General features: G+C 39.9%; 1 protein-coding gene across 3 annotated transcripts in view; it reads left to right on the top strand.

Moving 5' to 3' along the window:
- The first annotated feature begins 97 nt into the window (after window positions 1-97).
- The window catches only part of PIGG (phosphatidylinositol glycan anchor biosynthesis class G), a 70,945-nt gene continuing 44,077 nt past the window's right edge, over window positions 98-26,965 (top strand). The window contains exons 1-8 of one of the 3 annotated variants that reach the window (XM_039359698.1): window positions 103-402; window positions 14,203-14,405; window positions 15,291-15,500; window positions 17,639-17,827; window positions 18,617-18,761; window positions 19,655-19,867; window positions 23,719-23,936; window positions 26,130-26,408. In XM_039359698.1, the coding sequence (XP_039215632.1) occupies window positions 249-402; window positions 14,203-14,405; window positions 15,291-15,500; window positions 17,639-17,827; window positions 18,617-18,761; window positions 19,655-19,867; window positions 23,719-23,936; window positions 26,130-26,408 (1,611 nt within the window). In that variant the 5' untranslated portion in view covers window positions 103-248. Of the gene's footprint in view, window positions 403-14,202; window positions 14,406-15,290; window positions 15,501-17,638; window positions 17,828-18,616; window positions 18,762-19,654; window positions 19,872-23,718; window positions 23,937-26,129; window positions 26,409-26,965 lie in introns of those variants that run through there. The other 2 variants (XM_039359697.1, XM_039359699.1) reach the window with 2 other exon arrangements.

The following is a 26,965-nucleotide window of genomic DNA, read 5'->3' as shown; positions in this document are numbered from 1 at the left end:
AAGCTTTCTTTCCTCGGCGTAGTTCTCAAGCGGCTAGTTCCCGCGGATTGGTCAACCGCTAGCCAATCAGCGTGCACGTTGGGCGTTTGGGCCTATTATGATTGCCTGGCTTTTCAATTCCATCCTTATTTGCCGCCTGCTTGGCCCGCCGGAGGGGGTTGTTACTGCTGCTGCTGCTGCGCAGGTGTAGCCCTCTCCTGCTTACCTTCCTTCCGGATTCACCTGCCTGCCTGCGCTGGAGTTGAAGGATGCGGTTGCGCTCCGGCGTCTTCGCTTCTTTCTGCCTGCTAGTGCAGGCCTTGGGCGTGGGGCTTTTCCTGAGAGGCTTCTTCCCGGTGGCAGTCAGATCGCAGCTTCGGAGCGGGACCTTCGGCCAGGTGCCGCCAGAGCCTTCTCAGACAGGTACAGCGTATTTCCTTCGCTCGTGTGTTTTCCTGGGATCTCGCCAGGAAAGGTGTGTGCGGAGTTGCCCCGAGGAGATAGGCAGGGCTCTTTTCAAAGTTAGGATGGGAAAAAAAAAAGCATTTCTCGCTTCTCTCCATGGCATATCGCCCCGCCCCTGCAGCCTGCCAAGCAAGGCAGAGGGCGAGTGAGATATTCCAGTCGCTTTGGCTTACCTGTTTGACTTCTCTCTGTGGGTGTTTAGCGGAGGAGCGGTGGTCTATTCGGGCCAGCTCCAGCAACTCAGAAAGGCGCCCAGCTTTTCCAGAAGTTGAGGCACTTGCACTTGCAGGGAGCAACCCCTCCCTCCTCGCCAACTCTTGCAGGTTGCTTGGGCTTAGCAGTGTTTGTTGGATCCTGAACCTTGATTGCTATGCTGCTCAGAGAGGAAGAGTCATCAGGAACCTGCTTACTGGGTAGGTGAAGTAAACAGTTGGACAAACGATGGCTTTTGCCAGAAGAAAAAGTTGGGTAGTCTGCCCTTTTCTTTGGCAGAATGCCTTCTTTCTTTTGGCAACAAGATGGGCAGGATTAGGAGAAAGAAGAAACAGTCAGTCTAGGATTTATAATCCCAATGTGAGTTACGCCAGTGATGGAGATTGGGCCCCAAAAGTTATTCAGACTAGGGAGAGGAGGTAAGGGAGCAGCGAGTGGCCTATTTGGTTAGCTATATTGCCAACTATCCAGATAGGGCCATATTTTAGAGTAAAAATAGTAAAATGGAAATGAAAGCCTGTGGCGCTAAAAATCAATGAAAGTCTTGCTTGAAAAGGCATTAGAAGGGCCATTTTAAAATGGTTGGCTCACTCCTCAACCCAATGGCTTGAACCTGGATTGCCACAAAGATGAGCCTGTAACAAATTAAGTGAACCTCATGGAGGTTCTTGCAAGTAACTTGAACAAAACCCACAGAGGCCTTGAAATATTAATAACTAGCATTTTGATTTCAGTAGAAACTATATGGCAGTCAAAGTGATGTTTTTAGTATGTGTATACTGTGTGAATTCTAAGACTAGCTAAGCTGTTGAGTTCTGTACCAATGAAAATTCTGATCTAGATGCCAAAACAGGTTTTCTAGAACATATTACAATACTGTACTCGAATGTTGATATTATCATTATTTACTTTCCTTGGGAAAAGAAAAAGTGTCTCTCCAAAGTGATGATGAACAGGGCTGAGGGCCATTTCCTCTGTCTGGGGACCTGGAGAATTTGGTCCAGATATAGTTTCAGGTGACCTTGAACTACATACTTTCTTTTTGAGAAAGTATGACATAGTTTAAAATGCGGAGATCTATTACCTCTCTGGAAATGTATAGTTGGTCCTTATTTAGTGATTACATTTGGAACCAGCTATTTGGTCATTCAGCAAAGCGATTGCTAAGTGACATCACAACTGTGCTTATGATTTTATTTCAGCTTTCCTTTACAAACTTGAAAAATCAGAAATGTGAGGATTAGTCATAAAGTTACTTTTTCCATCCTTGTCTTACCTGCGACCAATCATTAAATGAGATCACTAAAATTGGACTAAGGTGGAATAATATTGAACAATCACTAAAATAATGATGTGTCTGCATAATTACTAAAATAATGCTCTGTTAGCAATATGTGACTAACCTAATGTGCATTGCACTTGGATACAAAGTATGTAGCAAAACTCTCCATTGTATACCCGTGAGAAACGGACCTAATGTAATACAATGTGTATCATAATGTGTAGTTCTTTGTTCCTGAGAAAGAGAAAGTATAAAACTGAAGCCTGAACCCGCCCTCAGGGTTCAGAATTGCTTGTTGCTATTGCTTCTGAACCTGCGCAATAAATCTCTCTGCTAAACCCTCTGGAATTCATAAGAGTCCTTGCGTTTTCCACAAGATTTATGGCGACTCCGCTGGGACTTTTAGGAAGAGGCCGTTGACCTTCCAGACGGACTGCCCTGGTGGGTAGCCCCTCTCCTAACGACGACTCCTCCAAGCTGGCTCCGTGGCCTTTGTCTACAGCAGTGGTTCTCAACCTGTGGGTCGGGACCCCATTTGGGGTCGAACGACCATTTCACGGGGGTCGCCAAACAAGGCTGTCCGCCATTTTTTCCCCCTTTGGCCACGCCCCTGGCTCCCGGTGATGTATAAGTGGTTGGGGGTCACCACAACATGGGGAACTGTATTATGGGGTTGCGGCATTAGAAAGGTTGGGAACCACTGGTCTACGGGGAGACTTCGACGGGAAGGGAGGGGAATTTACCCACCCGCGAAGCACTCCAGTCAAGAATCCATCGAGAGTAGTAGACGGGTCTTTAATCCGTGGAAGGGTCTGGAATGCCTGCAGGCAAGTATTGTAAAAGGGGATACCTGATCCCGTTTGGATCGGAAGAGGGGATTGATCACCCCCTAGAAGACAAGGTGGCGTCCTTAAGTCTTCAATAGGTAGGACTGTGTGGGTGGTTAAACCATCTCATTTCCTGAAGAGTGGCCGTTGGAATGTCAGGCACTCCAGGTCGGTGGTAGTGTGTGAGGGAGAAATGGAGGGAACCAGACTAAGAAGGGTGTTGGTCAGACGCTACTTCAGTGCATGTTAGGAAATTTCAAAAAGGGGTTTTCTAGAGATTATGGGGACCCACAACCAAATCCAGCCTATTTAAAAAGATTCTGTGAATCTGAATGGACCACCTTTGGCGTAGGGTGGCCCAAAAAGGGATCGGCGAATCCCGAACTCGTGGCACAGGTTCATCAAATTGTGACTGGAAGTGGTCATTGGGACCAATATCCCTATATAGACCAATGGCAGATCAATATTGAAGAAAAGCCTCGATGGTTAGCAAAGTGTCAGATAGAATGTGCTAAAATATATTTGGCAAACCAAAAAGCCAAACCTCAGACAAAAGCTAAGATTTTGAGCCAGGAAGAAAGGGAGGAATTTGCCAGTCCCCCGCCCTATGATCCTAGAAGAGAAGAACGGGGGATACATCAGCAAATTCCACCCCCTCCGGTTGAAAGAAATGAAGTCCATCTTCAACCAGAAGCCGGTGTGAAAAGAAAGATAAAAAAAGATAAAACCGTTCAGAAGAAAGACCAGGACTTGGATAGCGATGACAGCAAAACATCAGTTTCTAGTCGAACTAGAAGTAAAACGGGAGTCAAAACAGAAGAAATGATAGCCCCTCTAAGAGAAGTTTTGGTCCCTGGACCAAACAACACCAATATTCCGATGCTCCAGTATGTTTCCTTTACAACCACTGATCTACTTAATTGGCGTCGGCAATATGGACCATTTTCAGAAAAACCTCAAGAAATAATAGACCTATTCTCCACCATTATTCAGACACATAACCCCATGTGGGATGATATGCAACAACTTATTTCTCCTTTATTGGATATGGAGGGGAGAGAAAAATATAGGTTAGGGAAACTAAAAGTACTTGCCCGCCGACACCCCAAAGGGGGAGCAAATTATCAGGCAAGCAGAAATACCGAAGCAGTAAAAGAAAGACCAGACTGGAATGCTAACGATGCACAACCTAAACTTTTTTGCAGAATTATCGGTTTTTGTGTTTAGAAGCCCTGAGAGAAGTTGCAATTCGTCCAGTTAATTATGCTGCAGTAACTAGTATTTGGCAAGATAAAAATGAGTCACCAACCGCTTTTCTCAGCCGACTGATAGAAGCTTATAAAGTAAACACAGGTCTTGATATGGAGGTGGCACAAAATCGCCAACTCCTAATTGAAAGATTTATCACCCAAAGTGCCCCAGACATAAAGAAAAAGTTACAACGCACAGAAGGGGCATTAGGGAAAAATGTAGTAGAGATTATGGAAATAGCTCAGAAGGTGTTCCGTAACCGTGAAAAGGAAGAAGAACGTAAGTCAGATCAGAAAGAGAAAAGAAATGTTAGCAGTGGCCTTGGGGGGGATGCGTATTGGACCCAACCAATGTGCCATCTGTAGACAGAAAGGACACTGGCAAAGGGAGTGCCCCCAGAGGAATGGCCAACCTAGGGGACAGTCTCGCCAGCATGGAAGAGGACGAGGAAGAGGATTTAGAGGGACTTTCCAGAGAAGTTGCAAGAGAAGCTTCAGGGGAAGAGGGCATTCAACCTATCCCAGTCAGACGGAAGAAAGAGAAGAAAACATGATCGGCTTAGCCGACATGGAATGGGGAGACTGAAGAGGTCAGGGTTCTATGGTCCCACCCCCGGAGCCCATTGTTAAAATATGGGTGGGAGGACAGATCGTCCCAATGTTAGTTGACACGGGAGCCACCAGATCGGTCCTAAATAAATCTATTGGCAAGCCATCAAACCAGACCATCCAAATGCAGGGAGTATCCGGAGAAACTCAATTTCGACCACTCCTGAAACCCCTAACATGCCAAGTGGGACAAGGAATCATTAAACATCAATTTTTATATGTCCCAGACTGTCTGGTCCCATTAATGGGAAGAGATTTGCTTAATAAGTTAAAAGCAACAATTTCCTTTGCAATGGAAAGGACCATATACTGCTCTCATGTGTTCTCCTTTGGCAGTGAAAACCTTGGAGGGAAAGTCCTGGATCCACTGGAGTAGATTGAAAGCAGCTGCACCTGCCGATCTAGTAACTTACAAGGTGGATAAAACTGACAAACCTTTAGTGTTGAAATTTACAAGAAATATACCCTGTCGAACCCTAGCGGCAACAGGTTCACAACACACGGTGTGAACAACAAACCTTGCTGAAACACTCCAGAAGCTGTCTCTCTATGCACGGTGGAAAATATGAGGATTCTACAGCTCATAATATCTGTTAATTATTTAATATGGGGAATATACACACACATTTCTACACAAATCAGTGTAATGGCTACACGAGAGGTCATACCGCAGAAACCTTCTAATAAAAAACTATTGAGTAGTACACACAAAGAAAGAACAAAAACACAGGGAAATCAGGATTGTCAAAACTGCATCAAAATTACAAAACAAGGAAGCCAGATAACTAAGACTTTGGTTTATCATACAATGAAACCATAAGGGTGCCAAGATAGCTCCCCTAGCTCCTGTACATACAATAGAACTACATACAAAGTTTGTAGAAAAGGGGTCCAAGATCAGTGTTATAACCTGAAGTCTGATCCTGATAGTTGGGCCTTACAAATCCGAACACATAGAACAAGAGGGAGCTCTAGGGACCAGGCACTATTAGGGATCTCTCAATGGAAATCCAACCCACACTCCAATTTTAGCGTCATTTTTGGTGTTTGCAAGGCAGCTAATTATTGGGCTGCAATAGATGGTTGTGGAGGGATCAGTCATATCCACAGCTATATCCCAAACCATAAGTACTTGTGCCCACCAGATGGGTGTGCAGTCTCCACGGTCAGATGTAAGTGGTGGTCATGTATTAAGTGGCATACCCAAGACCCAAAGGAGATGGAGCACATCTCCTTTGAAAAGAATAATACAAAAGCAGAGTCCTGTGGAATGGATAACTGTAATTTGGTGACTCTCACAGTCAAGAATGGCAGTTGGTTCCTGGAACAAAATAGATGAAAGTGGAAAAGTGTTGAAGGACATAACAGACAAAATGGTCAAACTAGCTCACATTCTGGTGCAAACCTGGAAAGGATTTAATTTGGAAGACATATTTTCAGGATGATGGCCAAAGTTACCAGGCCTACAGACCATCATAGTTATAGCAGTCTTGTTAATTATAGAATGTATTTTGATTCCCTGCTTACTCCCCTGTGTTATGACAATGATTCAAAGAATCTCAGAAAGTACAGCCCAATTAACTGCAAAACATAAAACAATGTTAGCTTTATGGGAATATAAAATGTTGCCCTCTAAAGATCCTGAATTGGAGGTAGAATGATGGAAGTTTAAGCAGGAAAACTTCCAAAGGGGGGAATAAGGTGGAATAATAATGAACAATCACTAAAATAATAATGTGTCTGCATAATTACTAAAATAATGCTGTGTTAGGACTATGTGACTAATCTAATGTGCATTGCACTTGGATACAATGTATGTAGCAAAACTCTCCATTGTATACCCGTGAGAAACGGACCTAATGAAATACAATGTGTATCATAATGTGTAGTCCTTTGTTCCTGAGAAAGAGAAAGTATAAAACTGAAGCCTGAACCCGCCCTCGGGGTTCAGAATTGTTGTCTCTATTGCTTCTGAACCTGCGCAATAAATCTCTCTGCTAAACCCTCTGGAATTCATAAGAGTCCTTGCGTTTTCCACAAGAGGACTATCTGGAGGCATGCCTGTCTTGACCGTATTTTGTTGTAAACTCTCCTCCCTGTAAACCAGTGGCCCCCAAACTTTTGGGCACTAGAGACCTATTCCATGGAGAGAGGTTTTTCTGTGGACTGGAGGGGGTGTGATTTTGTGTGCTGTCTTCATCCTGTGGTTGCGGCTTAGCTTGTTTGCAGGGCCCAGTTTCTAGCCTGCTGCAGCCCGGTGCCAGTCCACGGACCGGAGATTGGGGACCCCTGCTGTAAACCATTACTGACTGTAGATAGACATTATTACAAAAAAATGTCCCTGAGGAATACATTTATATGTTATTAGTTTACTGATAGAATCCAGTTTAATATCCTGGTAATTTCTGTCTGAGATTATATACAGGTAGACTTCAACTTAAAACTACAATTAAGCCCAAAATTTTGGCTGCTAAGCAAGACAGTTGTTAAGTGAATTTTGTCCCATTTTGCGACCTTTCTTGCCACAGTTGCAGTTAAGTTAGTAGCATGGTTGTGAAGTGAATCTAGCTTCCCCATTGACATTGCTTGTTACAAAAGGTGACCACACGACCGTGGGACACTGCAACAGACATTAATTTGAATTCGTTGCTAACATGATCCTGGGGATGCTGCAATGGTCATAAGTGTGAAAAATGGTCAATAAGTCACTTTTTCAGTGCCGTTGTAACTTTGAATGGTCACTAAATGAACTGTTGTATCTCGAGGACTACCCGTGTAGGTATTGAAAAATCTGCAAAGAGATAAAGTGTTGCTAATTCAAACTTCCTGTCTTGGTTTCCAGCAAAGTTATCCATTAGGCTGCTGAATGCAGCTGCAGCCATATAGGCCTCTCAGAAGCCAGTCTAAAACTAATCAGTGTTATCTGCTGCAGGATGTAGTTAATTTAACTTACTAGTCGGGAAAGCTTAATTGAAAGATTTTGATTTTATAATTGTATTCACTAGCTTGGAAGTTTCTATAATTATCATTTTAATAAAAGGGAGTTTTGTTTGAAATAGTCTGAATATATACTCTTCAGTACCTGTACTAAGGCTTTGTTTAGAACTTTATTTATTCAAAGTGCGTTTATGCAACACCAGTCAATTCAACCTTATTTACAGAGTAAAAAAAATAACAGTAGCATCCAGATACACTAAAGCGTCACATATATATTATTATTATTATTAATATATCACAGAAAGCAGTTTATCAACTTTAACTCAGATTAATTTCATCAAAAAGAAATGACCAAACAGATACCTATTGGGAAATCATTAGGAATTCATTAGGAATGTCATTAATTGTTGTGGTTGTTTGAAATATTTTGTCCTGATACGCAAGGAAAATAACCATACCATTTTTTAAATTATACTGGATCACCTCAAATTCTTTATTCATTGATTCATTTTTTATCTTTACACTTTAGGAAAATAATCGGTTGCTGAGTCTGTTAATTTGTTGCTCACTCCTATATTACCAAGTGGCATATTGTACTATATACCATTATGTTCAATTACTGTATATTTGTTTTAAACCTTTTAAGAAAAGTTTTAGAATGAAGACTTAATGTTGTGTAGTGGTAAAGATCTTGTGTTGGGGGACATTCAGGTTCTAATCCACCTTCAATCATTGAAACACACTAGGTGTCTTGAGTCAATGATCTAATGTCAAAATATCAGAGATAAAAATAAATTATATTCAGAATTACCCAATACAAAATTGATATCTCAATATTTCCTAACAAAAATTGCTAATGGATCAAGAATCCAGTCTTAAAACAATGGAGAAAATGGGCAGTAGGTGCCAAATTATAAACCAATTGGTCCAGAAATAAATTGATTTTTTAAAAAATAATTTTTCATGTTGGTCGCATACAGTAGAATTACGGAGTTGGAAGGATCTTATGAAGTCATCGAGTCCAACTCACTGTATTTTGCACAAATCACTGCGCTATCCCCGCTAGAAACCTATCCAGTCTATCTTTGAAAACCTCTATGAAGGGGAAGAAATCACTCTGCATTAACCTCTTTCACTGATTGACAGCTCTTACTTCTAAAAATGTCTTCTAATGTCTAATCTGAATCTACATTCTTGAAGTTTCATTCCTTTAGTTCTAGACTTGCCCTCTGTAGCAAGTGGTAATAAGTCTGAATCTCTACATTGTGATTTCTGTTCAGATTTAAAGACAGCTTCCTTGTTCTTTCTGAATGTTCAAACTAAACCTATTTCATTTAACTGTTCCTTGATCACCAGTCTTTTCACTATCTTGGTAGGCCTTCTCTGAACTTCCTCTAGTTTATCAGTGTCTTTTTTTAAAAACGGGACTGTGCAGAACTGAATGTAGTACTCCAAATGAGGCAGAGTAGGGTGGGATAATTCCTGTGATCTGGATACCCATGCTCCTCTTGATGCCATTCAAGATGTCATTGGCCTTCTCTGCATGTCTCTGTTGGGACATGTTGACTTCATACAAGTACATTGAAGTTCTTCTCACACATGCTGCTTTTGAGTCGGATTTTCTTCATTCTGTACACATTTCCTTCATTTTTCTTACCTAGATGCATGACTTTATGTTTCTTCCTGTTAAATTTCATTCTACACGTTTTTGCCTACTGTTGTAGCCTAATTAATTTCCCCCTGACCCAAGTATTAGCTACCCTCCCTAAGTTTTGTATCAGATGTAGATTTGGTAAGGATTCCTTCAATTGTAAATTGCAATCTACTTAATAGAAGAAGTGGTAAGTCAGACCAGGTTTTTGGGGAAGTTAAAACTGTTCCCCAAAATTTGACATGTTCTAATCTAGAGGAAGAAATAACTCTCAGCTTTCCTGTCTTGCATTGTATTCTCTCTAAAAGCCTGGATCATCACTATGCTACCCAGAATACTCTGCATCTTTTACAAAGCAATAGTTATCTCTTACTTGTATATTTTCCCCTGGCTTTGCATGCCTCTCAGATTAAGTGGGGAAAGGCAAGAACTAAAGTGAGGTGATAGCATTTACTCACTCACCTGTCATCTTTTAGATAGAGCCCCCCCTCCTTATTACTATATCTTACAAGAGGATGTGGAAATAAGCAGTTGGAAGCATTGGCTATTTCTGACAATCACATCTTGCTTGCTTTTAAGCTGAGTAAAAGGCAGTGCTGCCTTATGTTGTGTGTCCTCTGGGGCTGGATCAGGTGGGAGCTCACATCTTTCCAGAGCTACTGCATATCAACAACAGTTCTATGAAGATGACGAAGCTTCAGCAGCTGTCGAAGAATGTAAATGTTTAAAATACCTCTGGGAATAAACCTCTAATAATAATATGATTTCAGCATGTTCCCAGTGCTACACTCAAAGATATACTAATTCTGCCTCAAGAGACTTTGGGATTCAGAGTAAAATAAGTAAGAAAACAATTAATCAAAGTGTTTAGCCTTCACTGAATTAATTACTGAATTGGTAATATTTTAATTTCTCATGTCATTAAATAATAGAATCTTGGACAGATAATTCTGGCTTTTGTTCCTTTTTACTCAAAAACTGCATATTAACTAGAGGGGAAAAAACCCTCTGGATTGTTCTGGAATATAGTTTTTCTTGCCATTTAGGTAAATCCTAGTAGTCCTCACTACTAAATGACAAAATTCAAATACAGCAGTGCTTAAAAGCTTCTGAACTCTTTAAATTTTCTTTTTTCTTTTTTATTATAATTTTTACAATTTTACAATAAAAAACCCTTTCCCAATCCCTCCCAACCCTCCCCAAAACCTTCCCCCATTCTTCCCAGAGCTAGATACAGAGTTAACTAAAACTTAGTAGAAAAAACTTATAAACTCAAATAAACCACAAACAAATATGATTATATTCAATGAACAAATTGTTAAATACATTAACTCCATTATATATAAAAAAACAGAAAGAGAAAAAGAAGAAAAGAAAGAAAATAAAAAAATAATAAAAGGAAAAAAAGAGAAAAAAACTAAACTATTCTACACTTCTAAATAATATCTTAAACTTTAAATATAAATTATTCAAAAGCTAAATAATATTTTCTAATATCATACCTATATTGTATAAAATTTATCCATCTTTTCCACAACAAGAGATACTTCTCTTGCGATTGATCTTTCAAAAAAGCCGAATTTTTTGCCATTTCAGATAAGTAAGAAACTTTAAAAAACCATTCCTGCAAAGTAGGCAAAAATTCCTTCTTCCAATACTGTCCTATTAACAACCTTGCCGCTGTAATTAAGTTTAACATTAAAATTTCTTTGTTGTCACAATCAGAAACAATACCCAACAAAAACAATTGTGGAGTAAATTTTATCCTTCTTTTGAAAATTCTTTGTATATTCCACCATATCTTAATCCAAAAAGCTTTTATGCTTTTACATGACCACCAGATATGATAATAAGTAGCATCCAAGCAACCACATCTCCAACATTTAGGCTGCAAGTTTGAGTACATACGAGACATTTTTTGTGGATCAAGGTGCCATCTATAAAACATTTTATAGAAATTTTCCCGTAAATTTTGGGCTTGTGTAAATTTAACATTCCTCACCCAAATAGTCTCCCATATATCTAATGAAATTGGTTCATCAAAATTTTGAGCCCATTTAACCATACAATCTTTAACTAACTCTGCTTCTGAATCCAATTCCACTAACACACCATAAATTCTTTTAACTCTTTAAATTTTCAACATTTCTGCATATACATGACCTAAAACATGACCTGTACTGCACAAGTCCTAAAACTAGATATTCAACTGAGGGATGTTGTTGGGTTTCCTCACATAAACTGCTCACTTTAGGTCCTTTCACAAAATTCCCATAGGGTTCAGATTAGGACTTTGACTTGCCATTTCAAAATGTTAACTTCCTTTTGCTTTAATCATTTTGTTATGCAGTTTTGATTTGCCGTCGAGCTGCATGACCTATTTTCTTTTGAGCTTGATAGATACCCTGACATTTTCTTGTAGAATTTAGTGGTACAATTCAGAATTCATAGTTACATTCAATGATGGCACAGTCTTTGTCCAGAAGGACAGAGCAAGCCCAAACCAAGGATATTGTTCTGTCCCAGCCTACGTAAGTCCTTGTTATGCTCACAAGGAGAAACTCCTCTTCCAAGAAACAGGCAGGAACCGCAAGAAAAAACCAACCCCTTTTATTCTCACAGACCTGAGTCAATGTCCAAGGCAAACAAACACAGTCCAAAGAAACTTGATCCTCAACATGAACGGTTGCCTTTGGCAACTAGCACCTCCCACGCCTTCCCTTTTATAATTCAGCCAAGGTGTGGCTTCCAGTGCCTTCTCCTTTGCCTTTGGAGCCGCCCATTGCATTCCTCTATCCTACTCGCTTTTCTTGCCTGTGTTTTCGTGCATCCTGGATTTGTCCCAACTGTTCTTCATCACTGTCCAACTGAGGCTCCCAGTACAGCTGTCTCTCAGCCTGAGCACGAGTAGAGGGGCCAGGTTCCTCATCCGACTCTAAGTCTTGGAGCTCCTCAGAGCCTTCCTCTGACTCTAATGTCACTCCAGGCCCTTCCTCCTCATCTGATTCCTCAGACTCAGCTGCCGGATTCACTGGCTGGTGAGGAATCACAACAGGTGTTGCCGCTGTCACATTTTCCTGAGGGAATAATTCTTATGCTGGAATGTAATGTTTTACCTTTTGTGAACACTGTTCATTCAAGCTGAGAAGTTCTATTATAATCTCATCCAACTACATAACATTCTTCCAATAAAATTCTGGCTTATCTATGTGGTCTTTCACAAACTGTAGATGGGCAGCAATGCTCTTTTTTGAGAGAGAAATGTCTTTCTCCTTACACCCCTGCCATGCACATTATGTTGTTCAATGTTCCTGATGGTGGTGTCATGAACACTGGCATTCATCAATGCAAGAGAGGATTTTAGTCTTAGACATTATCATGGAAATTCTTTAAGACTCCCGGAGTATTACACCCCTCGCTCTTGGTGTGATTTTGGTTGCTTAACCACTCCTGAATAGAGTAACAATAGGGTTGAATTGCCTGACAGTAGAGTTAGGTAGAGTCTAAACTCTTTGGAAATAGTTTTGTAGCCTTTTCTAGCATGGTGAACATCAGCACCTGTTTTTTGAAGGTCCTCAGAAATCTCCTTGTTAGAGCATGACACATTTCCACATACCTGGGTTGTGAAGATCAGACTTCGATAGTAAATACCGAAAATTCTATTCTATAAATAATACACTCACCTCTGAAATACTTGACTCTAATTTCTCTTTCAAATGAACTGATAATCCTAGAGGTTCACATACTTTTGCCATACACAAATATGTAACTTTGGCTTATTTTCCTCAAATGTCAGGTGTGTTTGGATTAATTTGTCATTTTTTATTTTTCTCTTTCCATCACCTTTATTATCAAATATATAAATTAAAAAAACAGTGCCATTTCACTAACTGGAATGTACTTGTACAAATTCTGCAACAGATGGAAGTTTATTTGCAGACAGTTTTGGATGGTGTTCATAGGCCTGTTGTTCTATAGTGCTTTGGCTCTTATTGGTGCTGTATTCATCCTTTCCATATGTCTCCTAATTTTAATATTTTGTTTAAAAATATTTCATTGTGTTGATTTATACATTCTTGCAACCTGTGAAACTCATTTTTCTTTTCATGGTCTCTATAAATTGTTAAATATTAGTTCCTAGTAGCCTCAGGAAGAAGAGGCTAGACAGTCATCTGATCATGTATCTAGTGCAATGATGGCAAATCTATGACATAGGCGTTACTGGTAATGTGACATAACATTCTTGATGACACGTCAGCCTCTGGACCCTCTGGAAGTTAGAAGAAAGTCTGGCTCTTGTGCAGCCTCTGAAAAAAATCGCATGAGCATTCTTGCACAATTTTCAGAGGCTCCAGAGTTCCCATGACAGCAGAGCCCTCTCATGCAACTTCTAGAACAGAGGTCCCCAACCTTTTGGGCACCATGGACTGGTTCCATGGAGAGAGGTTTTTCTGCGGACCAGAGTGTGCGTGGTTTTGTGTGCTGCCTGCATCCCGCGGATGGGGCTTTGCTTGTTTGTGCGGCCCAGCTGCTGACATGCCGTGGCCCGGTACTGGTCCACGGACCGAAGGTTGGGACCCTTGTTCTAGAAGGTCCGGAGAGACTGAAACAGCAGCTTCCTGCCAACAAATAAGGAAGAAAACTGCAGATGTTATTTATGGATCACATACTGAGTTTCTACAATATTTGTTCACTGTTCACTAGCTTCCTTATTCTTTTCCCCACTTGCCACATTTTTCTCTCTCATTTTTCTCATGTGATTTTAGCTGTTCAGAAACCAATATTGACATAATTAACAATAATAAAAAATTATTGGAAGCAAGAGACAAATTACATCTGTCAGAATTAAAATTGTGACCATCAGTTATGGCTTGTTGATTCCTGCCTTTAAAGAATTTGTAGAAAATATGAAACATTGAAGCTAGTATGCGTGAAGACTTAAGTATTGGCTTAGATTACTATCTCATTTGGTTTTTTTTCTCTTTTTAGACTTGACATCAAACTGGACCAAGATTTCACCTATTTTTAACAAAGTGGTCATAGTGTTGATTGATGCCTTGAGAGATGACTTTGTTTTTGGTTCAAAAGGTTTAAAATTCATGCCATATACAACAGAGCTGGTGGAAAAGGGCACAACGCATGCTTTTATAGCAGAAGCCAAGGCGCCTACTGTCACTATGCCTCGAATTAAAGTAAGTTCTGGTATCTTCGAAATAAATACTTCTTGACGAGTGATAAGTTGTCTTCTGCTAAATCTCTACACCGTACATATCATAAGGCAGTATGTTTAATGCTTATTGCACAAATATGTTTTTTTTTGACAACATGAGTTTTTTTTTAGGATGAAGGTTTGTTCTCCGAGTTTCTGAATGTTTCATTACCAGGCTAGGTAACATCTTCAGCAGAGTTTAGGGATCTCAGTGTCAGTATTCTGTTTATAAGGGCTTCAGGTGTGCGTGTGGGTCTTGTGATGGGTCAGGTATGAGTCATCAGTGAGAGGCTTGGGATGGGTCTTGTGATGGAGAGGTTATATCAGATCAGGGTCATTGGGAGGTGAACTGCTGGTGGGGCTTGCGTGGATTGGTTGAGAGTCGGTGCTATCTTTGATTGGCTGTGCAGTTGGTTTGGATTCTGAGGAATTTGTAGGCTGGTTGTAGATCAATGTGTCTGTTGATGGAATTGCTTGTAGAGTGCCAGGCTTTGATGAACTCACGAGCGTGGCAGGGGGTAGCAATGCCGATGTGAGTTTTTTTTCTCAGATTGTGATGGTACATTCTGGTATGATATTTGAGGTGAGTGAAACAGTGAAGAAAAAAAATCACCAGCTTCTTGGAGTACTCAAGTTACCCATACTAAGGGCATTACATTCAGTACCATAGTCCTGAATTCAGTACTTGTAGTCCTGCCATCTGTACTGAATTAAGGGTAGCCATTTGCTTAAAGGTGTTGACTGTCTGCAATGTATATGTATGCACATGCAGAAGTGGGTCCTTGTCCAATGTCAGGTTTTAGTTCTATTGAAACCACATCTAATGCTTGATCCATCTCTCCTTTCCTTTTGGTGGATTCCTTTGCAGGCACTTATGACTGGTAGCATCCCAGGTTTCATTGATATAATCATGAATCTTAACTCTCCAGCCTTGATGGAAGACAACTTAATATGGCAGGCCAAAGTTGCTGGGAAAAGAATAATATTCTATGGTGATGATACATGGATTAGGCTGTTTCCAAAGCATTTTGTTGAATATGATGGGACAACATCTTTTTTTGTCTCAGACTACACTGAGGTAAGTCACTGTCTGGGAGTGGCTATAAGAATATATATGTATACTTCTGTGCATATCACCATTGATGCAAACATTTTATTATATATTTATTTATTTATTTATGAGACTTATATACCGCTTTAAGTGCAAGCACTCTCTAAGCGGTGTACACTAGTAAGCAATGTATATATTTACATTGCCCCCAACAATCTGGGTCCTCATTTTACCTACCCCGGAAGGATGGAAGGCTGAGTCAATCTTGAGCCGGTGAAATTTGAACCGCTGACCTGCTGAACACAGTCAGCTAAAGTGGCCTGCAGTACTGCACTCTAACTGCTGCGCCACCTCGGCTCATATATTATCTGCTGGTCAGATGTATGTATTTTTATAAAATGTCATACATTGGTTATTTCTAGAACCATTATTTCTTTATTTTACAAAATGTTCATCTCACCTAGTTACATAAGTTAGACAGGTCACATAAAATATATATCTTTTTAAAAAGTCTCAGGTTTTTAAAATTGTCACAATAATAAATCACTATTTCCCCACTATCATAAACTCTAAATTTGAGATTAGCAATAGGGTGCTGAACACTATGGTTAATAGTGTTAATAGTTAATAATATGGAGCCATATACTGTATGTTGAGATATGGCCTCTTACCAAATTTGAGAATTTAATGCTTAACTACTTAGAACAAACCAAAGAGAAAAAATTAATAGGATATTTCTGCAAATGGAAATAGAACATTCATCCCATGCTTTAAAGAAAGCTTATGAATCTGTTCTGGATAAATTTATACAGGGGATACATTGGTAGAAATTGTTCAAAGTGAGTAGATTCACCTCAGCCTCAATGTAAAAACTGAAGTGGAAGATTATATATTGCTGGCACTTGGTTTCAGTTAGATGGGGGGAGCGCGCGCGCGCACACACACACACACAAATTATTCTTCCAAATTTTAGAAGGAGTAAAAAAAAGTTATTTTTTTATTGGTGGTGGTCATGCAATAAAGCTATTCACTTTGTAAAAATTTTAAGGAGGTAAGTGTCACTGAAAAAAGAATTGAATATTCCCCGGGTTAGGCTTACTCATTTATTTATTTATTTACAGGACCAAACTTGAAGCTTAAAAAATAAGGAGCTTAGTTTCTATCTAATATTAGCAACTAAGATAATAACTGCCCAACATTGGGAAACTCTAGATAAGTTAATAGTTGTGATAAGATTAAAAATATCTCTTCAATTGCTACATTAGAAAAAAAATACAGAGTCAAAATAATGAGACATAGAGGCAGGAACTACTATTTTATCAAATTTGAATGGATTTTATGGTTTACCTCAATAACGATAGACTAATATGGTAATATTTTGCATATATAGTATATTTGTCCATGTATATAGTATATTTGTCCATGTCCTGCTTGTTTACATTTTAGTAGATTGGTTTGAATGTTCTATATATTTTTTCTCTATGCATCTTGGATTTATGTTAGCTTAGTTACCTGAAAAGGTTTGTTAATTATAGTTCAATTAAAACAATTTTTTAAAAAGTTGCCTCTCTTAGTTCCAAATGTGATATTAATAGACTTGTCAAAGAGCCCCCAACATGGGCAATTTCCCAGAACATTATATAGACAATATAATATATATCATTGTTCTTCCTTATTTTGACTGAGAATTGACCAGGCCCAAGTCTTTCCCCAACTCTTTTATAATTTACTTAGCAGAATTGCCTGTGGTTGTTGTTCTCCAAAAGAAGCAAGGTGGTTTGTTTGTTTATTTATTTCCTGCCTTTACAGAGAGTTCTCAACTTACAACCATTTGTTTAGTGACTGTTCAAAGTTACAATGGCACTGAAAAAACTGACTTAAAACTGTTTTTCACACTTACGACCACTGAAGCATCTCCATGGTCATGTGATCAAAATTCAGATGCTTGACACTGGTTTATATTTATGACGGTGGCAGTGTCCCAGGGGTCAATCTGATCACCTTTTGCCACCTTTGAGCTTTGAGCTAAGCAGGAAATCATTACATTGTACATACTCCCTTCCATCAGAAAATTTATAATTAGAAGAGCTGTTAATTAATTCTGCATACCGTATGAGCGGAATAGGTGATGACTTAATATATCTCTGCTTTTCTTTCTCACTAAGGTTGACAACAATGTTACTAGACATTTGAATAATGTACTGAAAAGAGAAGACTGGGATATACTCATTCTTCATTATTTAGGATTGGATCATATTGGTCATCTGGCTGGACCAAACAGTCCTTTGATAGGACCAAAGCTTTCTGAAATGGATAACATTATCTCAAAGATTCATAAGTCTCTGCTTTCCAAGGTGAGATCCTTACGTTTTGAAGATGCATTTGATCATGAAAACAGGAAGAAGATCTGAAGTTTCCAACTTCAATCTACAGATGCATTTTATCTTATGGCCTGACCAAGTAAATGATCAATTGAGACCAAGTCTCATATTGTGTTTATTGGGGCACATTTCCAGTTTTTAGTCCCTGGCACTTGGAATTGTAGACTAAATGAAATGTGTTGATATTGCTCTTTTGAATACATTGGCTATAGGATGTGCAGGAGATGGAAACAATATTTTATTTTAAGTTCTGAAATTTCTGTTGTATTATTGCACATTGGCTTTATTTTAGCAGAACAAAATTAGGAACAATTTGAATATTTCATTTGTAGTCAGGAAAAAAATTGAAATGTAGGAAACTTTGGGGACCTGATTGGCACTTAAGTTTTCTACTGATGTAATATTAATGCATATAATGCAAGGAATCTACATAAGCCTATTTTTGAATGCATAATTGTATGTAGACACTTGGTATATGTGAGATGCATTCTGCTTAGCCAAGCTAAAGTTTGTGAAAGTACTAGCCAGGTGGGATCCCATTTCTTATTTAAATAAATAGTGCTGTGTGAAATCCTAATAATATATTCCTAACAAGGATTGGGGGAGGTTGCTGTGGTATCTTTTATCAGTTTAGTTGGGAGTGTGGTAATCGTTCTTGAGAATCCTAATCTTTTTGGCTCAAATCTGCAAGATGAAGAAACAGATTTGATAATAAAATGTTAAATGATTCCATTAAAACTTTGAAGATTTCTTCATATTCAGGAACTGGAGAAAAGAACTTTGCCCAATTTACTTGTTGTTTGTGGTGACCATGGCATGTCTGAAACTGGAAATCATGGTGGTTCCTCAGAAAGTGAAATTCGCACCCCCCTGCTTTTCGTCAGCTCTGCTTTTCTAAGGACAGGTGGTAAGAACCGAGTTTCTCTCTTACTAGCATGTTAGGTTGAATAAAGAAATGTCTGGCTATACATTTCAGATTGCAGGGGGTGGTGGTGGTTTACATGATAGAATCTTCCATAACTCCATGAAAATCCATTTTCTCATTTGTTTGTTTAAAAAAAAAACCAATCCTAAATGTTGAAGACACATTTATCTCAAAATCCTTGTCCCTTTTCTGTGGTGGGATTTTTTTAAAATTCAATATTCTATGTAGTTCTAAATAAGCAGAAGTACTATATTCCAGAAACAAGTTGTGCAGTGAAAATTTGACTTGAGGTATTTTTATCTGGAGAAATTGCAAGTGACTTAATGTATCTGCTCAATGGGCTTTTAATAACTCCAGAAGTAATCAGTATATTAATATTTTAATGCAAAGCAGACCTGCCTGTTTTTACAGCTAAAGGGAGAAAGTGGTGTGCAAAGGATAGCATACCATGCAGTGACATTATTAAAGCTAAGTGAGTCAGTTCTTTCTCAAAAGAACTGAAAGACATACATACATATGTATGTATGTACAGTATATATGTTTTAAAAGAACTAAGCATCCTGAATGCCTTCTGGTTTCCCAATAGCCACCTGCTTATGTCATCAGTTCAGTTACTTAGAAATAGTAACTTTACTATTTACTATGTGAAGTAGTCTAAGGGTAGCAGGGGAGAGTTTGAGTTTGAGAGTCCTTGAGGCCTTATGAACACTTGTTGAATCTTCCTATGAAAAAATAATGAGGAAAAACAGCTTGTTATTTTGGATGCAGTACAGAAAGGAGAAAAATGCTTAGGGGACAGCATCTCTTCTGGTCAAGAAATTATATTTTGGGGAATGAGGAATAGATAAGCCTTAATATTTTCTTCTTCCCTTTAGGTCCCCGAAGACATCCGGAACTTATCCAACAGACTGATATAGCAGTCACCTTAGCATTAGGACTTGGCTTGCCAATTTCAAGAAACAGCGTTGGGAAGCTTCTGTCCCCTGTGATAGAATGGAAGACAGCTAGAGAACAGCTACGGTACTTGCATTTGAATGGCTTCCAACTCGGTAAACTTCTTCAAGAGAATGTCCCTACATATGAGAAAGGCAAGTAAGTTCAATATGTTCTGGTAATTAGGGTGTTTTTATTTTCTCCCACGAACAATCATATATTGTGAAGAAAGGAAATAATGTTCTGAAAATTAAGAAGCAGCTTGCTTATAAATGAATGAAAGGGAGGAAAAAAAAACAAAAGTAAGAATTGGCTTTATAGCTAATTAGATATTGATCTTAAATATCGATGAAATCTTTTAAGTCATGCTTCTAGGATAAGACAGCACACTGAAGATATGTCTTGTATCTGTAATGTAAACCTGAAGTTATAACATTATTTCTACATTTATCATAATTTTAAAGAAACAAATTCAGCTTGGAGATAAAAACCTCCTGTCAACGTTAGCCATAAATACAGTAGGCATGTAGTTAATGTGTTTTCCTTATGAAGAGCACCTTTGTTTTCAAGTTATGTGAAGCTGTCATGTTTAGTTGCAAAAGTGTGAATGCATCCAGTATGACTCAGGTTTACAATATGGCATCCCTAAGCAGTAGCCAGAAAATTGTAGTAAAAATAAACAAACAAAAAAAAATTGAAAAAAGAAAGGAATAAAAAAAGAAGAAAAATGTAAAATTATTGCCTTCTACCCTTCTCTTTAGTGAGTAATTATCCTCTTAATGATTTCGTTATCTTCTTTGTGCCTTTGGAATTCTTAAATCCTAGAATCATCAATTCAGTCCTTTCAGCAAAAAGTCCATATAAGCTTTCGATCTTTCAAAAAGGTTTTCTGCCAGGTTTTTTTTTCTTTGAGCAAGCTGCAGGTTCAGTTAATTTTATAATCCAATCACTCATCGTATTTAATTGCTTTTCCAACTTTTTGAATACAATCATCTCCCCATAGTTATAATATAAATGTCAATTTCCTATTTTTTTTTCTTATTCCATATCAATAAGACTCAATGGGAATAATTCTAGCTTTACGATAAATGTTGAGCTGCAGTATATTTTTTATCATTTTATGGATTTGCACCCAACATAGTTCTGCGTTTTTTAGTATTTAGCATTTCATTTGTCATACAAAATTATGTGGTATAGCTAGTCCCCACTTAACGTTCACTTATTCAATAATTGTTCATTGTTCAACAGTGTTAACCTAGAGGATTTATGACACTGTAGTCATCACAGTGTCTTTGCAATCACCTAATTGCAATCAGGTGCTTGAGGGTGAAGGCTCTTTCTCCAAGCTTGTGGATTGGTTTCCGAATGTTTCATTACCAAGCTAGGTAACATCTTTAGTGGAGTTTAGGGGATGTCAGTGTTCTTCTGTTTATAAGGGCTTTGTGTAGTCAGTAGTTCTTGTGATGGGCCAGGTGTGCGTGTGTGAAGTGAGGGTCTTGTGATGGGTCAAGTGTGAATCTTGTGATAGGGAGGTTACATCAAGTGAGGGTTATTGGGAGGTGAAGTGCTGGTGGGGGGGGCTTGCATGGGTTGGTTGAGGGTCGGTGCTGTCTCTGGTTGGCCGCGCGGTTGATTTGGATCCTGAGGGGTTCATAGGCTGGTTGTAGGTCATTGTGTCTGTTGATGGAATTGCTTGTGGAGTGCCAGGCTTCGATGAACTCACAAGCGTGGCGGGTGGTAGCGTGGCTGATGATTTTTGTGTTGCTCCAATTGAACTGGTGCTGCTGGTGTTGGTCTGGATAGAGATGAAGGATTTGGGATCGTGGCATTTGACTGCCAGCTGGTGTTTGTGGATCCTGGTTTTAATGGATGTGATGATTGTCCTAAGTAGAATTGGTTGCAATTGTTACAGATAATTTTGTAATTACATTGTTTCTTTCATCCTTGTGTATCTTGTCTTTGGTTCTGGATAATTCTGGTGGAGTGTGGCTGTGGTTTGTGGGCTATTGCTTTTCCTAAAGGTTGAAGAATTATGGCTGTCATTTCTGACACCCCTTTTGTGTATGGGAGGGTTAGTTTTTCCGTGGTGGTTGACTGTAGGTGTGTTGTTTGGATGCTGTATGTCAGAATATGAAATTTTTGGGATAGCTGTTATGGAGAAGGATGTCAACCAGCTATTTCTCTTCCACTTTTTGTAGTGTTGTGGTACTGCAGTGTGTTCTGGACCTTCTAAAGAGGGTCTGGACAGACTTTTTTATGTGCGGTGGGGTGGTTGCTTGCAAACCTGAGGATCTGGTCTCTGTGTATGGATTTGCGATAGATGGCGGGTTTCCAGTTCTCCACTGTCCAGTCTTCTTATGTCGATGTTGAGGAATGGGAGTCTGTTGTCTGTTTCCTCTTTGTGTGTGAATTTGATCCCAGAGAATATGTTATTGAGTAGGTGGTGTAGTTTCTTCAATCTGTGAGGATTTGTTGATGTCAAAGGGGTCATTGACATAGAGTTTCCAGAATTTTGGTTCGATGGTGAGTAGAGCTATGGATCTGAGTCGTTGCATGACTGCTTCTGCTATTAGGCCTGATATGAGTGATGTGATTCCATTGGGATACCTTGTACTTGCTTATAGATTTTTGCTTTGAACTTGAAATATATGTTGAGGCATAGATCCAGAAGTTTCATGATGGTTTCAGTGGACCTAGAGTGTTCTGTGATTGCATTATTTTTGTGGGTATGGTGTTTAGCGAGTAGGTGGTGTATGGTTTGTTTAGCTAGGTCGATGTCGATCGAGATGAAGAGAGTGGTGACGTTGAAGGAGACCATGATTTCTTCCTTGTTAATCTTGGTGTGCTTTGGAGAAATTGTTCTGGGGAGTTTATTGAGTGGGTTGAGTCATTGACCAGGTGTCTGAGTTTCCTCTGCAGAGTTTTTGCTAATTTGTACATCAGTGTTCCAGGTAGAGATAGAATTGGATGTAAGGGGGATCCCGTTCTTGTGTATTTTGGGAGTCTGTAGAACCTGGGTGTGGAGGAGTCTTGTGGTTGCATGTGCTTTCTCTCTCGTGGCGTTAGCTGTTCTTAGGGTGTCTTTTATTTTGTTCTTTAGCTGTTCTGTCAGATCATTGTGGATTATTTGGTAGGTGTTGGTGTCATTTAGATGGTTTTCGGCTTTGCGGATGTAGTCAGTTTTGTCCATTACTGCCTTTAGTCTGCCTTTGTCTGCCAGTAGGATGATGATGCTTTTGTCTTGTTTCAGTGTCTTTAGTGCTCTCTTCTCCTTTTGGATGAGTGTTTCATTTTGTCTGTTGCGTTGGATGTTGGAGATGATTCTTTGTCTGATGTCTTCTTGTGTTTCTTGGTCCTGGTGGCGCGTTTTTAGAATGGATTCGAGATTGGCGAGGAATTCGATGGGGTCAGCATCTTTGTGGTTGAAATTGAGGCTGTGTGTGAAGACGGTCTTTTCGTCATCAGAGGTTTGCTGGATAGATTTCTGATCCATAGTTCTGAGTTGTCTTGTGGTTTTAGGGTGATGGTTTCAGGTGCTTGTTTATGCCTCACAGTTATGACATTGCAATGTCCCACAATTATGTAATTGCCATTTGCAACCTTCGGTGCTGGCTTTCAACAAACAAAGCCAGTGAGATAGACAGCGGAAGGTTGCAAAAGGTGATCACCTGATGATGGGACACTGTGAACATGCAAGATTCACCTAAGAACGACAACTGGTGAAACTGCCATTGTAAGTCACCAATCCCCTGCCATTGTGCTTTGTGACCACATTGCACAGTCACGGAGTACTCAGTCCCAATTACCATTGGTAAGTAAAGCCTACCTGGAAAGATAGCTAACCTTGAATAAGTATTTGGGGCTCTGGGTGATCTAGTTCACTGTTGTTCATTCTACTAGCCATAAACTGAGAAAAACAACTGGTTAAACATTACGGGGCAAGCTTTAGTTTAAACTCTGTATTAAAATATAATGTTCTATCTGCATTCTCGTCTCTTATTATTAGACCCTGGATTTGAAATGTTTGTGAAGGCAGAAAAAGCTCATGGGAATTGGATTCAATATTATTTGGAGGGCAGTAGTACACAAGTTGTCATGAATTTGAGCAAAAAAGTCATAAAACAGTATTTGGAAGCTCTCAAGATCCTGAGCTCTTCTTTAAGCAAGCAAGTGGCCCAGTATGATGTCTATTCAATGATAACAGGAACGATGATTATTCTGGAGGTATGGACTGATTTTTTTAAAAGTTATTATTTATTGGTCTTAAAAGCCACTCAACTCTCAACATCTCTAAGAGGCCTCTGTTGCTCAAACTAGGAAAAAGTAAAATGAAAGAAAAGAACCCAGCATCTCAAAAGAAAACTAACATGATTGCCAGCCACCATAACCCTAGGCCCGAAAGCAGAGCCAATTTTTCAGAGATTTGCAGAACAGTTGGAGAATGGCAATTGTGTGGATCTCTTGTGGGGATACAAAGCCTTACTTTGTAAAGCAGCATATTAAACCTGTTACTTTATTTGCACAGTTTCACGGTATTTACATTCCGAGCCAAATTCAACTTGACACAAGGCTCTCTGATTAGATTTAGATTGGGACATTTTATCCAGATTCCCAGTAGTTGTTGTAGTAGATACTTTATGATATAAGTTATTCTATGCAACAAAAGGCATAGTAAAGAATAGAAGTTATCGGATGGTCTTGTGATTGTTACTTTTACAGTAACTGGTCTCATCTCTCCTTTTTAATCTTCATTTTTCTCCTTTTTTCCTCCCTTCTTGAGTCAATTCCCCTGTTAATTAATTGAACCACCTACATAGAAACAAGCATACATTGTACTTACAGTTCAAACAGTACCAGGTTTCACAAGGAGTTATGAGAAAAGACATTATTCTATATAATCATACAGAGAGGGAGAGAGGGAGGGAAGGAGGGAGGGAGAGAGCGAGAGCGAGTGAGCGAGAGAGAGAGAGAGAGAGCGCGCAACAGGGACCACAAAAAAGGCAAGGTTCAGTATCCAGAACTTCACAACCACCAAAGGACAAGGTACTAACTGCCATAACTGACCTGTCCATGTAGATCAGTGGTTCTCAACCTGTGGGTCGGGACCCCATTTGGGGTCGAATGACCATTTCACGGGGGTCGCCAAACAAGGCTGTCCGCCATTTTTTCTTCCCCTTTTCTTTGGCCAAGCCCCTGGTGATGTATAAGTGGTTGGGGGTCACCACAACATGGGGAACTGTATTATGGGGTCGTGGCATTAGAAAGGTTGAGAACCACTGATGTAGATGAAGGTATAATTGACACTAGCGTCCATCTAGACATTTCCAGTGTGGTAGTGAAAGGTAATCCCCCCCCTACACATGTTCGTGTGCATTCACTGCCATATCAAAGTCACATATACAAGTAGTCCTCAACTTAAAACAGTTCATTTAGGGACCGTTCCAAGTTACAAAAGCATGATGAGAAAAGTGACGTATGACCACTTTTCATACTTAACAAATGTTGCAGCATCCTCATGGTCATGTGATCAAAATTCAGACACTTCGCAGCAGTGTCCTGCTTTGTATTTGTGATGATTGCAGTGTCCTGGGGTCATGTGATCACCTTTTGTGATCTTCTGACAAGCAAAGTCAATGGGGAAGCCAGATTCACTTAACCATGTAACTAACTTGACAAGTGGAGTAATTTACTTAATAACTGTGGCAAGAAAGGTCATAAAACGGGGTAAAATCCACTTAACTGTCTCAGTAGCAGAAATCTTGGGCTCAATTGTGATTTTAAGACGAGGACTACCTGTATTTGCTTGTAATTTAGTTGCAAGACACTATAGAGCAGTGGTGGTGAGCCTATGTCATGCGTGCCAGAGGGGGCACTCAGAGCTGTCTCTGTGGACACTAATGCCATTGCCCCAGCCCCGCCTCCCCCCACGGCCCCCTCCTCATCAGCAGTCCCCCGGAGGAGAGTCACTCCCAGATGCAGCCTGTGCAAAACAGCGCAGCCAAGGACATAGCAGCCAGGCAACAGGGACAAGACTCTGCCCTCGCGCCCCGTCGCATGCAGATGATGTGGGGCATGGGTGGAGACTGTGGTCACCATGGTGCTGCTGGGCCGCCTGGGCGATCGGCGGGCAGTGGAGGCGGTGGGTGGCCCTTTGGGAGCAGAGTGGGGGGCAGACCAGGGGCAAGGGTGGTTTTTGGGCATGGTCTCTAAAAGGTTCGCCATCATTTCTATAGAGGAATGTATAAAGCTTCACAATATACAGTGTTACATGTGAATAGATCCGTTTGATTTGCTGGATGGTTAGGGAAATGACAGGTATGCTGCACCCCACCCGTAATATGTGATACTGTGTAATCTCTGCCCTTGTTGAGTTGTAGACTAGATTTTGACTGTGTTTCCTCTTTTTCTCCAACATAGGTGCTGTTCTTGCTCTTATTGAGCCTTCCAAAAGCCCTGAGCAGCAGAGCTGAATTTGAGATATCTCACTCTTCCTTGTGTTCTCTGATGTTCTACTTGATGTGCCTAATATGGAGTGCCATTCATGTAGTTGTGTGCACCTCCACAGAAAGCTTATGCTATTTTTGCAGCATTCCCTGGCTTATAGCAGCTGGAATTATCGTGCTGGCTTCGGGGCTTTTTTGCGTCATAATTTCTCTTCTGGAAGAACGGGTTATAAATTCGAGACAACCATTGAAGGTAAAAAATACTGGAATGTATTATAATTTCTTACCAGTTGCACATCTGTTTTTCCAGGGAGGATCAAGAGCTGTGGTGGACAGTGGTTAGAATGCAGTATTGCAGGCTAACTCACTCTCACTGCCAGGAGTTCAATCCTGACCAGCTCAAGGTTGACTCAGCCTTCCGTCCTTCTGAAGTCAGTAAAATGAAGACCCAGATTGTTCAGGGCAATAGGCTGGCACTGTAAACCACTTAGAGAGGGCTGTAAAGCACTATGAAGTTGTATATACCGTATATGCCGGCGTATAAGACGACTTCTGGAAGCACTAAACTCGGCGCCAAAGACGGGGGTCGTCTTATACGCCGGAAATACTGGTAGTTTCCGGCGTATAAGACGACGTTCTAGGAATGCGGCTTGGTGATAAAGACGGGGGTCGTCTTATACGCCGGGTCGCCTAATACGCCAGCATATACGGTAAGTCTAAGTGCTATTGCTAAGTGCTGTTTGCTATCTACATGCTGTTCCTTTTTCCTTGTGCCATTTTTATTTCTTTCAGTCACAAATGTCTTTTTCG

The sequence above is a fragment of the Crotalus tigris genome, unplaced genomic scaffold (genome assembly GCF_016545835.1).
Source record: "Crotalus tigris isolate CLP2741 ecotype Arizona unplaced genomic scaffold, ASM1654583v1 scf7180000019100.1392032, whole genome shotgun sequence".
Lineage (NCBI taxonomy): Eukaryota > Metazoa > Chordata > Lepidosauria > Squamata > Viperidae > Crotalus > Crotalus tigris.
The sequence above is the reverse complement of the archived record's forward strand: the minus strand, read 5'-3'. Positions and strand labels throughout refer to the sequence as shown.